Source organism: Microtus pennsylvanicus, chromosome 6, assembly GCF_037038515.1.
Source record: "Microtus pennsylvanicus isolate mMicPen1 chromosome 6, mMicPen1.hap1, whole genome shotgun sequence".
Taxonomy (NCBI): domain Eukaryota; kingdom Metazoa; phylum Chordata; class Mammalia; order Rodentia; family Cricetidae; genus Microtus; species Microtus pennsylvanicus.
Genome location: NC_134584.1, coordinates 117093214 through 117104410, shown reverse-complemented (window position 1 = coordinate 117104410; position 11197 = coordinate 117093214). Strand labels below are relative to the sequence as shown.

The following is an 11197-nucleotide window of genomic DNA, read 5'->3' as shown; positions in this document are numbered from 1 at the left end:
TGTCTCACTCACAGTTATGAGTAAATGTGTTTCTGTAACCACTTAACACATTATGTCTTTATTTACTCCACTGAGAAAAACCTTCAGGGCTTTTAATATCCAGAATGCTTTATGAATCTCAGCTTTACCACCTTCTCCGGCAGGTTGCTTAATACACAGCAATGATGTGTTTCCTTGGTGTTCCTACAGAGTTCAGGAGCCAGCTCAAAAAAAAAATGCTATCCACTGCATGCAAACAGCTAATGGGTTATTAGGTGTATTCCAAAATGTGAACCCTGAGAACGGTCTGGGGAAAAAAAATGTCTTCAGGGAGGTACAGTGAGCACTAAATAGAAAGGTTCTAAAGCTAATGCATCTATAATTGTTTGCCTTAATATAGGTCTCAAGGTTCTTTATTTTTAGTAATTTACATTTATTTGTTTTCAGGTGTGGGCATGTGTGAAGTCAGTGGACAACTTCTGTCTTTCCATCATGGGGAACCCAGGGGTCAAACTCAAACCCTCAGGCTTGGCAGCACTAAACCATCCCTGGCCCCTTCACAAATTCTTTGTCGCCTTTCCTCAAGCTCTTGCTAGTTCCTGTTATTCTTCCTGTTTAAGAGAGAAATCCTTCCAGCTCAAAGATGCACAGCAAACAGGTGTATGTATGTATAATTACTAGTCTTCCGTGGTTTCCTGTGCAGAGGTGCAATGGCGCCTCGCCACTCTCAACACTGGGCTTGGGACCCCCTCCTTCACTCTGTGACTGGGCTAGAACAACACCACCAGCGACTCAAGAGCTACCGGGAGTTCTAGAAAACGAGCTGCAGAGGGAGCAAACCAGTCGTGTTTTCAAAACTTTTAAACTCTGACAGCAACTTCAGCGGCTGAGCAGCCAGGACCCTTAGGGGGTCCCGGAGTCGCAGCGGCCTCGGGGAGGCCCCGCCCACAGCTCCAGCGGCGTCCCACTCCGTCTGCTTTCTTAGGGTAAACATGGGGACCCTGAATCGCAGTCGCCCCTCCCGGCAGCTTGCTTTCTTATCACATCTCCTTGGAGAAAGATGAACACCAGAAGGAGCCTAGAGAGAGAAGAAGCACAGCCCGCCTCAGCACTAGGCACAGGGGCGTGGCGAAAGCGGGTGAAGGGGCGGGGCAACACAACAGGGTGTGTCCAATGTGGGCGGGGCAGATATGTGGGCGGAGCTAAAGGGCGGCGACGAGGGAAAGCGACGTGGCGAGAGGCGGGGCACGTTCAGTCCGACGTCACGGTCTGCGCTTGGCAGTGCGCAAGCGCGGTGGCGCGGCTAGCCTCAGGAAGTGTCGCCAACATGGCGTCTGAACGCAAGACTAAGTTATCCAAGAACCTGCTGCGCATGAAGGTGCGGGGCTTGGGGGTTGCCGGGGTGTCGGACGGGGCGGCTGAACTCCGAGATGTCCTTAAGTGACTCGGGCCGAGGCGACGGACAGGCTGGACCCCAGATGGGCCCTGGATGGCCGCGGCGCGCGCTCCCATTCATTCGCTCATCCTGCGGGGCACTGGGCACCAGGGTGATAGTCTGCTTAGGCAGACTCGCCTGGAGCCCGAAGCCCGTGTTAGGGACGGAGCTTGCCCGAACATAAGAGCCGGAAATGTTGTCTGGGGTGACTGCTGAAGTGTCAGGGCCGCCTGGGAACTTAGGCATCTCGCGAGAAGTGGTCCTTAAGAAACCTGGTAGTGTCCCAAACTAGGGAAAGTAAGTTCAGAAGTCGGAGAGGGAGAAAAGAAAACCATAAACATTTATTTCCAAGAACAAAAGGTAGCTCGGACGTCCGAAAGACAAGGAGCATAAAACTAGTCTGGAAGAATTAGTGATCACGACATCCAAGGAATTTTGTGAGCCAGACTGAAGTTTTGTTCCCCATTCTCATGAGCAGTAGCAAACTGTTGAGCCTGGGAACAGCCTCATGTGTTGTTAGCTTTCAAGGCTACTTTTGACTGTACTGTGGATAATAGTTAAATACATAAGCTTACAGTCAGGAAGACCAGCAAAATGTGAGTCTTACCAGTCTTAGCAGAGTTTGTGATCATACTGATTAAAGAGAAATGGAGTGGAACTGGGAAGCACTGAGTAACCTCAGCTCTTGGAATACGCCAAGGGAGAGTGTGCTGAGCAGCCAGGGTGGACAATGCAGATCTGCCTCTTGACTTGAAAATAATTAAAGCAGTTATGTTCCCTCACCCAAGGGAACGAGATCCAACTGGACGTGACAGGTGTGTGGGAGAGCATTGCCCATGTTCTGTTTGCCTTAGCTCTATTGACAGAGGTCTTTGTGGTGGACAGGAGGTATTTTGCTCAGCCAGAGCAGTGCGTACTAGAAGGCATGGAGCAGAGAGGTGCCTAGGGAATCTGGGCCAGGCTGTCTGTCAGGGAGAGCAATAGGGCAAGCATTTAGTCCTGACTCACTTCGGTGTTTTTTAATTAAAAGTTTTTCATTATTTTATATATAAGGGTGTTTTGCCTATGTGTATGTTTGCATCACATGAGTGCCTGATGCCCAAGGATTACAGAATAGGATGTGCAGTCCCATTGAAATGGAGTTACAGAGGGTTGTGAGCCTCATTATATGTGCTAGGAGTCCCCTGGAAGAGCAGCCAGTACTCTTATCCACTGAACCATCTCTCAGGTTCTTTTTTTTTTAATTTATTAGATTTATTGTGTGTGTGTGTGTGTGTGTGTGCGTGCGCGCACGTCATGCCACATTGTAGACAATTAACCAGTGTCATTTTTCCTTCCAAGTGGGCCTGAGGATGAAACTCAGGGTGTCAGCCTTGGCAACAAGCGCCTTTATCCATTGATCCATCTTGCCAGGCCCGTCAGTATTCTTGAATTCCTCTGTCTAGGGCAACTGTTTAGGATGAAGGTAGTTCTGGTGGGAGAGAAGGATTGCGTAGAAGGTTTGCCAGGGTGGCGGTTTGGGTGCATATGGTATTTGTTTGTGGTATGGTCTTTTCTGGACCTTAGGACTGGGCTTGGTGCTCTCTGTAAAGGTCAAGATAGTAAATATTCTAGGTTTGTAGGCCAGCGAGGACCCGTGCACTACTGAGCTCTGCCATTACTGCCGAGAACTAAATCAGCATGGCTATGTTCCAGGACACCATAGACAATAGAGATCCACCCTGAGGACTGGACTTTGCCAGAGTCTGCTCTGGGCCCTCATTTTGGCGTGTGGAGAATGAAATTGCTAGTTGAGACGCTGTAGAGCCAGCATTGAACTTCCTACGCCTCGCTGTACTGTATTCACAGCTATAATATGTTCCTCTGTCCCGTGTAGACATGTGTGACTATCTGTGTGCCTTAAAGCGTCTGCTGAGGAGAAATGGAAGATACAGGGCAGTTAGGATTACACCAAGAGCCTAAGGGGCAGCATTGGGACCCCTGTACTTTGAACCACAAGGAAGTCTAGAAAGCCAAATTAAATGCAGGTTCATTGATAACTCAGAGCCCCTTGTCTGCCAGGTGGCCTGCGCAACCATGATACCGATGAGCAAGGGCATTGACGCTGTTTGTTTTTGTTTTGACAGTTCATGCAAAGGGGCCTGGACTCGGAAACCAAGAAACAGCTAGAAGAGGAGGAAAAGAAGATGATCAGCGATGAGCACTGGTACCTGGATTTGCCAGAGTTCAAGGAGAAAGAGTAGGTTTATTGGGGTTTGTAGCCATGGTTTGGGAAACCCTGTGGAGTGCAGTGCTTCCTGTTCTAAACACTATCAACCTGTGTGTGTGCCACGTGAACACAAAGGCCCAAAGGTGGGCTATACGCGCCTCACCAGCTTCATTTCTACAACAATCCTTTGGCAGGTCGAGATGTTTGTTTGTTTGTTTGTTTGTTTGTTTTAACCAGTACTACACTAAATGCCATTCCTGTCACAAACATTGCTGCACTGGTAGTATGTCCTAGGCTAAGCATTTCATTTCCCTTAGTTAATCAATACTCCCAGCAACCCAGGGTCCCTTTTGCTGTTGAAGAGCTGGAGCTTAAAAAGGTAGTTAGCCCAGAGCCACCTGCCTGGAGAGGCGGAAGCTGGGTAATACCTGAGGCAGTTTTTCTTCCTCTCCCAAGCCTATCTGGTGCTTGAAAGGCTTGAGTTGGAGAGTGGTAGGGTCACCTCATCTGTTCGTCCAAATGCTGGAAGTTTTGTGGCATTTTTGTGTAGGCAGAGTTTTCCTATCCCAGGGGCCTCTTCCTGATTACTACACAGAGGCTTATATTATTTATAAATGCACAGCCAATAGCCCAGGCTTGTTAGTAGCTAACTCTTACATTTAATTATCCCCATATTTCTGTTTTTTACCACGTGGCTCATGGTTTGTTACCTCATTTTCTACACATCCTACTTGGGGGCTGACTGGCGTCTCCTCTGACTCTGCCCTCCTTCTTCCCATCATTCTTAGTTTGGCTTTCTCACCAGCTACTGACCTGTCAGCTTTTTATTAACCCATGAGAATAATACATATTCACAGTGTACAGAAGGATTATTCTACATTTTTCATTGTTTATTTTCTTACTTCAGCATGGTTTATTACTTATACTTTTGTTGAATGGCTGAATGTTTTACCTATAGTTTTTAGGTACATATATGTCCTTCTCTTTTCCCCCTGTTAATTTGCTGTTTGGTTAGCCATACTGTTCTTCTTTTTGATTATTCTGACTTTCTCTAGTCCTTTGGGATAGTGATATATTCTCCTTTGAAAAGAAAGTCCAGATTCCCCAGAGTGATGAGAAGTAACTTTTTTACTCTGTGTGCTTCTTACAGGCCCAAAGTATTGATCAAGACGAAGATTTTTCAAGACATAATATACATAGGAGTGTGCAGGGGACTAGCACAGATGAGGAGCCCAGGGACAGTGTGAACAGGAGTGTGCAGGGGACTAGCACAGATGGCAAACGTAAGGACAGTGTGAACAGGAGTGTGCAGGGGAGCTAGCACAGATGACAAGTGTAAGGACAATGTGAACAGGAGTGTATAGGAGGGTCCAGGGGGCCCAGAGCTCCAGCTTCCTTTCCTTGCATTATTTGATGAGTGCCCACCACCCACACTGAATAGACGTGACGAGAACAGCTGTCTCAGGAAAGTGCTGACTTGTGCCTTCCAGGCATGGCCTGCTATGTGTTTTGGTAGATGCCTATCATCAGCAGGGTTAGTTTCTTTTTCCCTGCTTGCTAAGGGCAAGTTATATTTTTGTTTTTTAACAAGAAAATTATATGATTATTGTTTTCTGTCAAAATGTCAGGAATTGCATTAATTTCTGAATATGAAAACCATCTGGGTTTTGTGTGTGTGTGTGTGTGTGTGTGTGTGTGTGTGTGTGTGTGTGTGTGTCAGGAGAGCAAGAGGTCTTGAACTCTCAGTCCTCCTGCCTGAGCCTCTTGAGTGCTGGGATTTTAGACATGTGCCAATGTGCCTGACCCATTTAGTTGTATTTTTTTCTAGTTCAGTTCCATAATTTTTATTAATAATTTGTGGCTATATTCATAAAAATGTAGCCTGTATATCATCTATAATATCTTTGATTTGGGTCATAGGTCAGCTACTAAGTGTTCAAACCTCCTCTCTTTTCCCAGTTTGTGTAACACTTATAGTATTTCCTTGTTTCTCTTGGGGTGCTGCTCATATTTCACCAGTGAAGTGATCCACGCTCAGAAGTATTCTTATCCAGAAGATTTTCAGTAAGGAATTCATATCCATTTTCTCTAATAGAGCCAGGCCTGAACTCTGCCTTTGATGCAGGGCAGGGTTTTCCTCTGCAGTCCATGCCAATCTCAAACTCAGCACTCCTGCTTCAGCCTCCAAGACTGGGGCTGTGGGATTCCCATCATGCCCGTGGCAGTGTCCTTCTTCAGACAGGTTTCCATGGTTGTGGGATTCCTATCTGGTACTTTCTTGTAGTTTCCACTTAAAATTTGGGCTTTTTTTATTGTTTCTTTTTTTTTTTTTTTTCTCAAGACAGGCAGGGTTTCTTCTCTGTAGCTTTGGAACCTGTCCTGGAACTAGCTCTTGTAGATCAGGCTGGCCTTGAACTCACAGATACCCACCTGCCTCTGTACTGGGATTAAAGGCGTGCACCACCACCGCCTGGCAGCCTTCATATTTTCATTGAAATTCACAGTCATGTTTATAAAACACTTAAACTTCTTGAACTGTTTTTTAACTAATTCCGTCATCTCTTGATGTCCTGTGAGTGAGGACTGTGTTTTCCTGCTCCTTGCTTGTCTGGTGGTTTGTGTGTGAGGGTGAACATTGCTGGTTCTCTGAGTGTAGTTGTTTCCATGAAGAAAGGTAGGATTTTGTTCCATTAGACAATTGACTGACATGCCCGTCAGCTCACTGTTTGTGATGGTGAGTTTTCTCATCTTTGCCCTGACTAAATTAGCCATCCTCCTAGGTTGGGCCTTTTGCCTAGGTATCACAGGGACTCAGCTTGATCTCTTCTCCACTGAACAGAACTCAGGTATCCTCCTGTTCTGTGCATGTTGTGTTTGTTCAATGTATATGGCAGGATACACTTTACTTCCCAGATATAATAGGCTAGAAATGTCCTTGCCCCAAATAATAGATAACCCAGGACTGCATCTCTCAAGCATGTAACTTGTGGTAAGAAAATGCCTTGCTGCTGTGATTAAGTTAAGGATCTTGAAGTACAAGACAATCCTGGATTATCTGGGTAAATTCTAAATAAAAATTTTGTTCTTTGGCATGCTAGTCTGGTTTCCATTGCTGTAATGAAGTGCCTGAGGCTGGATGGTCTAAGGAGGAGAGAGATGTATCTAGCTCACGATTCTGGAACATCAAGGGCATGACACTGGTATCCGCTGGGCTCTGTAAAGAGCCTGGTGTGGAAGGACTTTGTAAGATCAGAAGTGGTGACTTGAGGCAGGATGTCAGGGACACAGGTCAGGCTCAGGCTATAGAAGTCTGACACAAGAGCTGACTCCAAAACTGTATGCTTTTTGGTTTTTTTTTCTGAATGTGGTACCCCTGGTGACCTGAGGCCTTTGTGTGATGTAATTTCTTGCAGAGATCGGAGGAAGCCATGCCTAAGCCCATGACTTCATCTATCTCCCCATGCCTTTGCTGACTGGCTGGATCAGCTCTTACTTCTCACCCTGGTTAAAGATCTCACTGTGCCCTTACATGCTCCTTCTGAGACCCGGAAGCTAGATTTCCATTCAGTCTTGACCTCTGCTTTTATGCTTGATTGTTAATACAAAGTTTCTTCTCCTGCTCAGGAGTTTGATTATAGAAGAGCAGAGCTTCTCACTGTGTGAAGATCTTCTCTATGGAAGGATGTCATTCAGAGGATTTAATCCCGAAGTTGAGGTATTAAATATAATTGCTTTTCAAATTTAAAAATTTTTTACAATTGAATTTTTTCCTGCCAATAATTGAGCTTCGGGCTCTCCCCACCAGGTACCATTTCTTCTCATTATGTGAAAAATAACAAGTCTTGAAATATTGCCATAGCTACTTAAAGAAATTGCAGCGTGGCAGTCTGGTTTTATGGAAGAATTGAGTGGGTAATTTAATGTAGCGGTGTGCCGTCCCTGATGCTGCCGCCGCGTTAGTTTCCACTCAGTCTTTCACGGGAGCGGCAAGACTATTCATACGCTGCCGTTATGAGGAGTTATTTTCCGGCTTCTGTAAATGTCTCATTCTTAATGGAAAAATGCTGCTTAAAATGGTGTCATTTCACTTAGTAATGGACGGGTTTTAATCCAAGCTGTTAAATAGATTGTTTTGATTTTTTTTCTTTCTTCTTTTTTTTTTTTTTTAAGTGAATCTTTTGGAAAGTCTGTTTGAAAAATGAATGTTCACCTTGTGGCTGGGCTGTTGGTTTAATCTCCTGACTCAGCATCACAGAGAAGCGGGCGTTTACTATGTCGCACTTGGAAGAACTCTGGTGCCTGTGTCGGGAGCCCTCCTGGGAACTGACCCACGCAGATGTGTGGTGTGAAACCTTTAGCCATGGCTCCTTAGTCTAGGTGCTGACATGGTGGCTGTCCTGGATGGTAAAGGATGACCTAGGCTACCCCCTAAACCTGACCTCCACCCTCTACATGCCAGGAACACACATGCTTCCTTCAGCTCAGCTGGGATTAAAAGTGTCTCTGGCCATGGTCATCTGGCCCCTGGTGGATAGAACATCCCCAATGAGAATCACTTTTCTGGATGCCTCTGAAAAACCACAGTCACCTAAGCCCACACCACAGTTTATTTAAAGGTGGATCATTGATGGGGGGAGTGTTTTTATGGAGGAGATATACGTGGAATGTACTTATAATCCAAGTGTTTTGTTTATACAGAGTCCACACTAATGTTTGGGTTTAGTATTCATTTTCTCTGTCCCAGCCTCCTTTAAGTTTTAAATGGGCAGGAGACTGTGGGGCAAAAAGAAAAAAACATTTAGGGTTCATGAATCTGTTGTTCAGAGAGTGGGGTTTAGGTGGGCAAGCCCCCCAGAGTGTCTCCTCAATGCAACCGTTCAGGTGTAACACCTCAGAATTTGATGTGAGAGATGTTCAGTCACTGGGCTCCACCCTAGAGTCTGTTCTCTCAGCAAAGGTTAGTGAGAGAAGGAGGTGGGCAAGCCCTCGGACAGCGTCTGAGACGCACTGTCCACCCTGAAGTGTGGGAGCCTTCAGCTTTCTTTACTTCTTCTTTCCCCTCTCACTGTCAGCCCTGTGCCCCCTTTAATATGAGTGACAGGTAGGGTGTGTAATCCAAGAGACAGCTTACCTGACACTGAGCCAGCCGTTCTTAGGTTTCCCAGCTGGTGCCGTTGGCAGTTGTGGCATGAAGTTCTGCACAGAACCTCTTGAGTTTCGTCTAATCTCACAAGTGGTTCTGTGCGTAAGTGTCTCTGTTAGAAGACAGCTTTGACACCAGGCCTCCCTGACGCCAGCACGGTGTCTTTTTCAGAAGTTGATGCTTCAGATGAATTCCAAGAACAAAGCAGCACCAGAAGACAACGACGAGACCGTGGAGGTCGATGTGTCGGATGAGGAAATGGCGAGAAGGTAACTGTGCCTAGGAGTCACCCCATTCTCCAGTGCTCTGACTGCACGCTGTGCAGTGGGGAGATGCGCACACTGCCCGTTCCTAATGACCCAGTGCCTTCACGCTGGAGTGTGCTGGCCGTGAGGACTCGGGGCAGCTGCCACCTCCAGTGACTGTAAACGTACTTCTCAGTTTGTTTGGGGAATGCAGAAACAAAACCAGCAGAGAATTTAATCATCCTTAGTCAGTTGCGTGCATTTTTAACTCAGGCAATCTCTTTTTATCATAAATTTTGTTTTTCTTGTTTTATTTGGCTTGATGTTTTTGGCAAGCCTTGATTCCTACTTTTTTATTTGAAATTAAATCTGTGCTGTGTATCATCCTAACAGATATGAGACTTTGGTGGGAACAATTGGAAAAAAGTTTGCCAAGAAGAGGGACCGAGCCAATTACGAAGAAGATGAAAATGGAAATATAAAACCCATTAAAGCAAAGAAGATGTTCTTAAAGCCCCAGGATTAAAATGGATGCCTCCGATACAGCAGATGCCTGTGAGCACGGTGTGGTTTGCAGTCACCCTTGTGGCGTCTATAGTGGTTAATACTCCAGTGTTTACCTGTAAAGAAATGCGTAATTTTGGAAATGTGCTGTTCTTGAGACAGATGTGTACTGGATGTTATACATCCTTTTAATGGCATTCTTCAGGGTCTTCAAATGTATGGGCACAGGCCACTCCCTAGGTTTTGACCTGATTTTGATTGTGTGTATGTACACACAGACAGGACACATATGAACAGCTCCCTAGCTATTGTCCTGGATTGACTGTTATGAACTAGTATCGCATAGTTCCAACTGCCCTTATATTTATTGTCAAGCCAATTCATACATTCACTTTGGACTCAAATATTTGGGAACTTTCCAGAAGTGATTCACCAGGAGCAGATCTGCCTCTCCAGCTGAAATGTCTGATGCTGCCAGGTTTTCTCATCTATAGTGGTATAGGTTTTGTTTATTTAAAGCAGTCACTGGGTCATTTTTCTAATATTCAGTAATAAACATCTGTTTTCTTATACTTTTCTGTTTTTTTACACTTTGAAACAATTTTAGTCCTACTTAGTGATACAGCCTTATACAAATAATAACTTATAAAGACTAGCCATGAATTGAGAATGTACTGATGTAAGATTGAACCACAGAAGTTTTCCTTGTGTCCGTCAAGAGCAATTACCAGTTTCTCAGGGGACAGTGTGATATAATTTAGCACTCACTAGAGCCTATTCTAAGTACATCAGCACATGGAATTGTCTGTCTGTCTGCCTGTCTGCGTGGAGATATGTGCTGAGAACTTGCCTTTCTCTGGATCTCTGGACTACAGCTGTTGTGTGACCTCGGCTCTGTGAGTTATGTGTTGACTTTGCCACCCAGTCAAGAATACTCAGGTAGGCCTGTGACCAAAGAGACAAAGTGAGCCTCCTAGGAAATGATCCTGCACCAGCTGGGACTCCACTCCCTTTTGAAGATACTTTTTGTACCACAGACATTTGCAGTTTATTAAGGAGAAATAAAGATGAATTTCTCCTGGCAGTGGTTGCGTTATATTTAGAAGCATTGTTTGTGTGTTGACTGTGTGAACCAGTGGTGAGCTCCAGCAGATACTGAGCTGTGCCTTCTCAAATTTGAATTTGCCCTCTGTTTGTGGTGGTTCTTAGGAATGGGGGAAGGCTTTGTTTTTAGGAATTCTGGAGGACACCACATCTGAGAATTCATAAGTACCTAATCAGTGATAAAGTATGCACACCACACCCAGATTAGAAACCATGCTGATCCAGTACAGATGTAGAATCATATTTATGCTGTGTTGTTTGGGGCATAATGAGAAAGTCAACATTCAACACAGGCCCAACTTTCATCCCTGAATTGTTTGTTTTGAGACCCAGCCTACTATGTAGACTTGGCTGGTCTGGAATGTGCTGTGGAACCCAGGTTGGCTTCAAACTCACATAGATCTGCCTGTCTCTTCCTCCCCAGTGCTGGGATTTAAAGTGGGGCCACCACACTCATCTTTCCTGATTTTTTTTTTTTTTTTACCTCTGTTGGGTCACAGTTACTGATCCCATGGTTCCCAGGGATTAGTCATACCTGCCTTTGGCATTTGCTTGGGGCTGAACAAACCTCATTTCTC

At 45.3% G+C, this 11197-nt stretch overlaps 1 protein-coding gene across 1 annotated transcript; it reads left to right on the top strand.

The window, feature by feature from the left end:
- Positions 1 to 1228: 1228 nt before the first annotated feature.
- On the top strand, positions 1229 to 10598 carry Mphosph6 (M-phase phosphoprotein 6). The gene is made up of 5 exons (XM_075977425.1): positions 1229 to 1357; positions 3541 to 3653; positions 7248 to 7338; positions 8938 to 9035; positions 9405 to 10598. Exons 1-5 carry the CDS (start codon positions 1307 to 1309, stop codon positions 9535 to 9537), a joined length of 486 nt encoding a protein of 161 aa, XP_075833540.1. The 5' UTR covers positions 1229 to 1306; the 3' UTR covers positions 9538 to 10598.
- The last annotated feature ends 599 nt before the right edge of the window (positions 10599 to 11197 follow it).

Excerpts from the sequence above, each read along its gene's own strand:
- Mphosph6 (XM_075977425.1), top strand. The coding sequence starts at position 1,307 with ATGGCGTCTGAACGCAAGACTAAGTTATCCAAGAACCTGCTGCGCATG. Across the intron at positions 3,654-7,247 it reads CCAGAGTTCAAGGAGAAAGA|GAGTTTGATTATAGAAGAGC; the intron begins GTAGGTTTATTG and ends TCTCCTGCTCAG. Across the intron at positions 9,036-9,404 it reads GATGAGGAAATGGCGAGAAG|ATATGAGACTTTGGTGGGAA; the intron begins GTAACTGTGCCT and ends TCATCCTAACAG.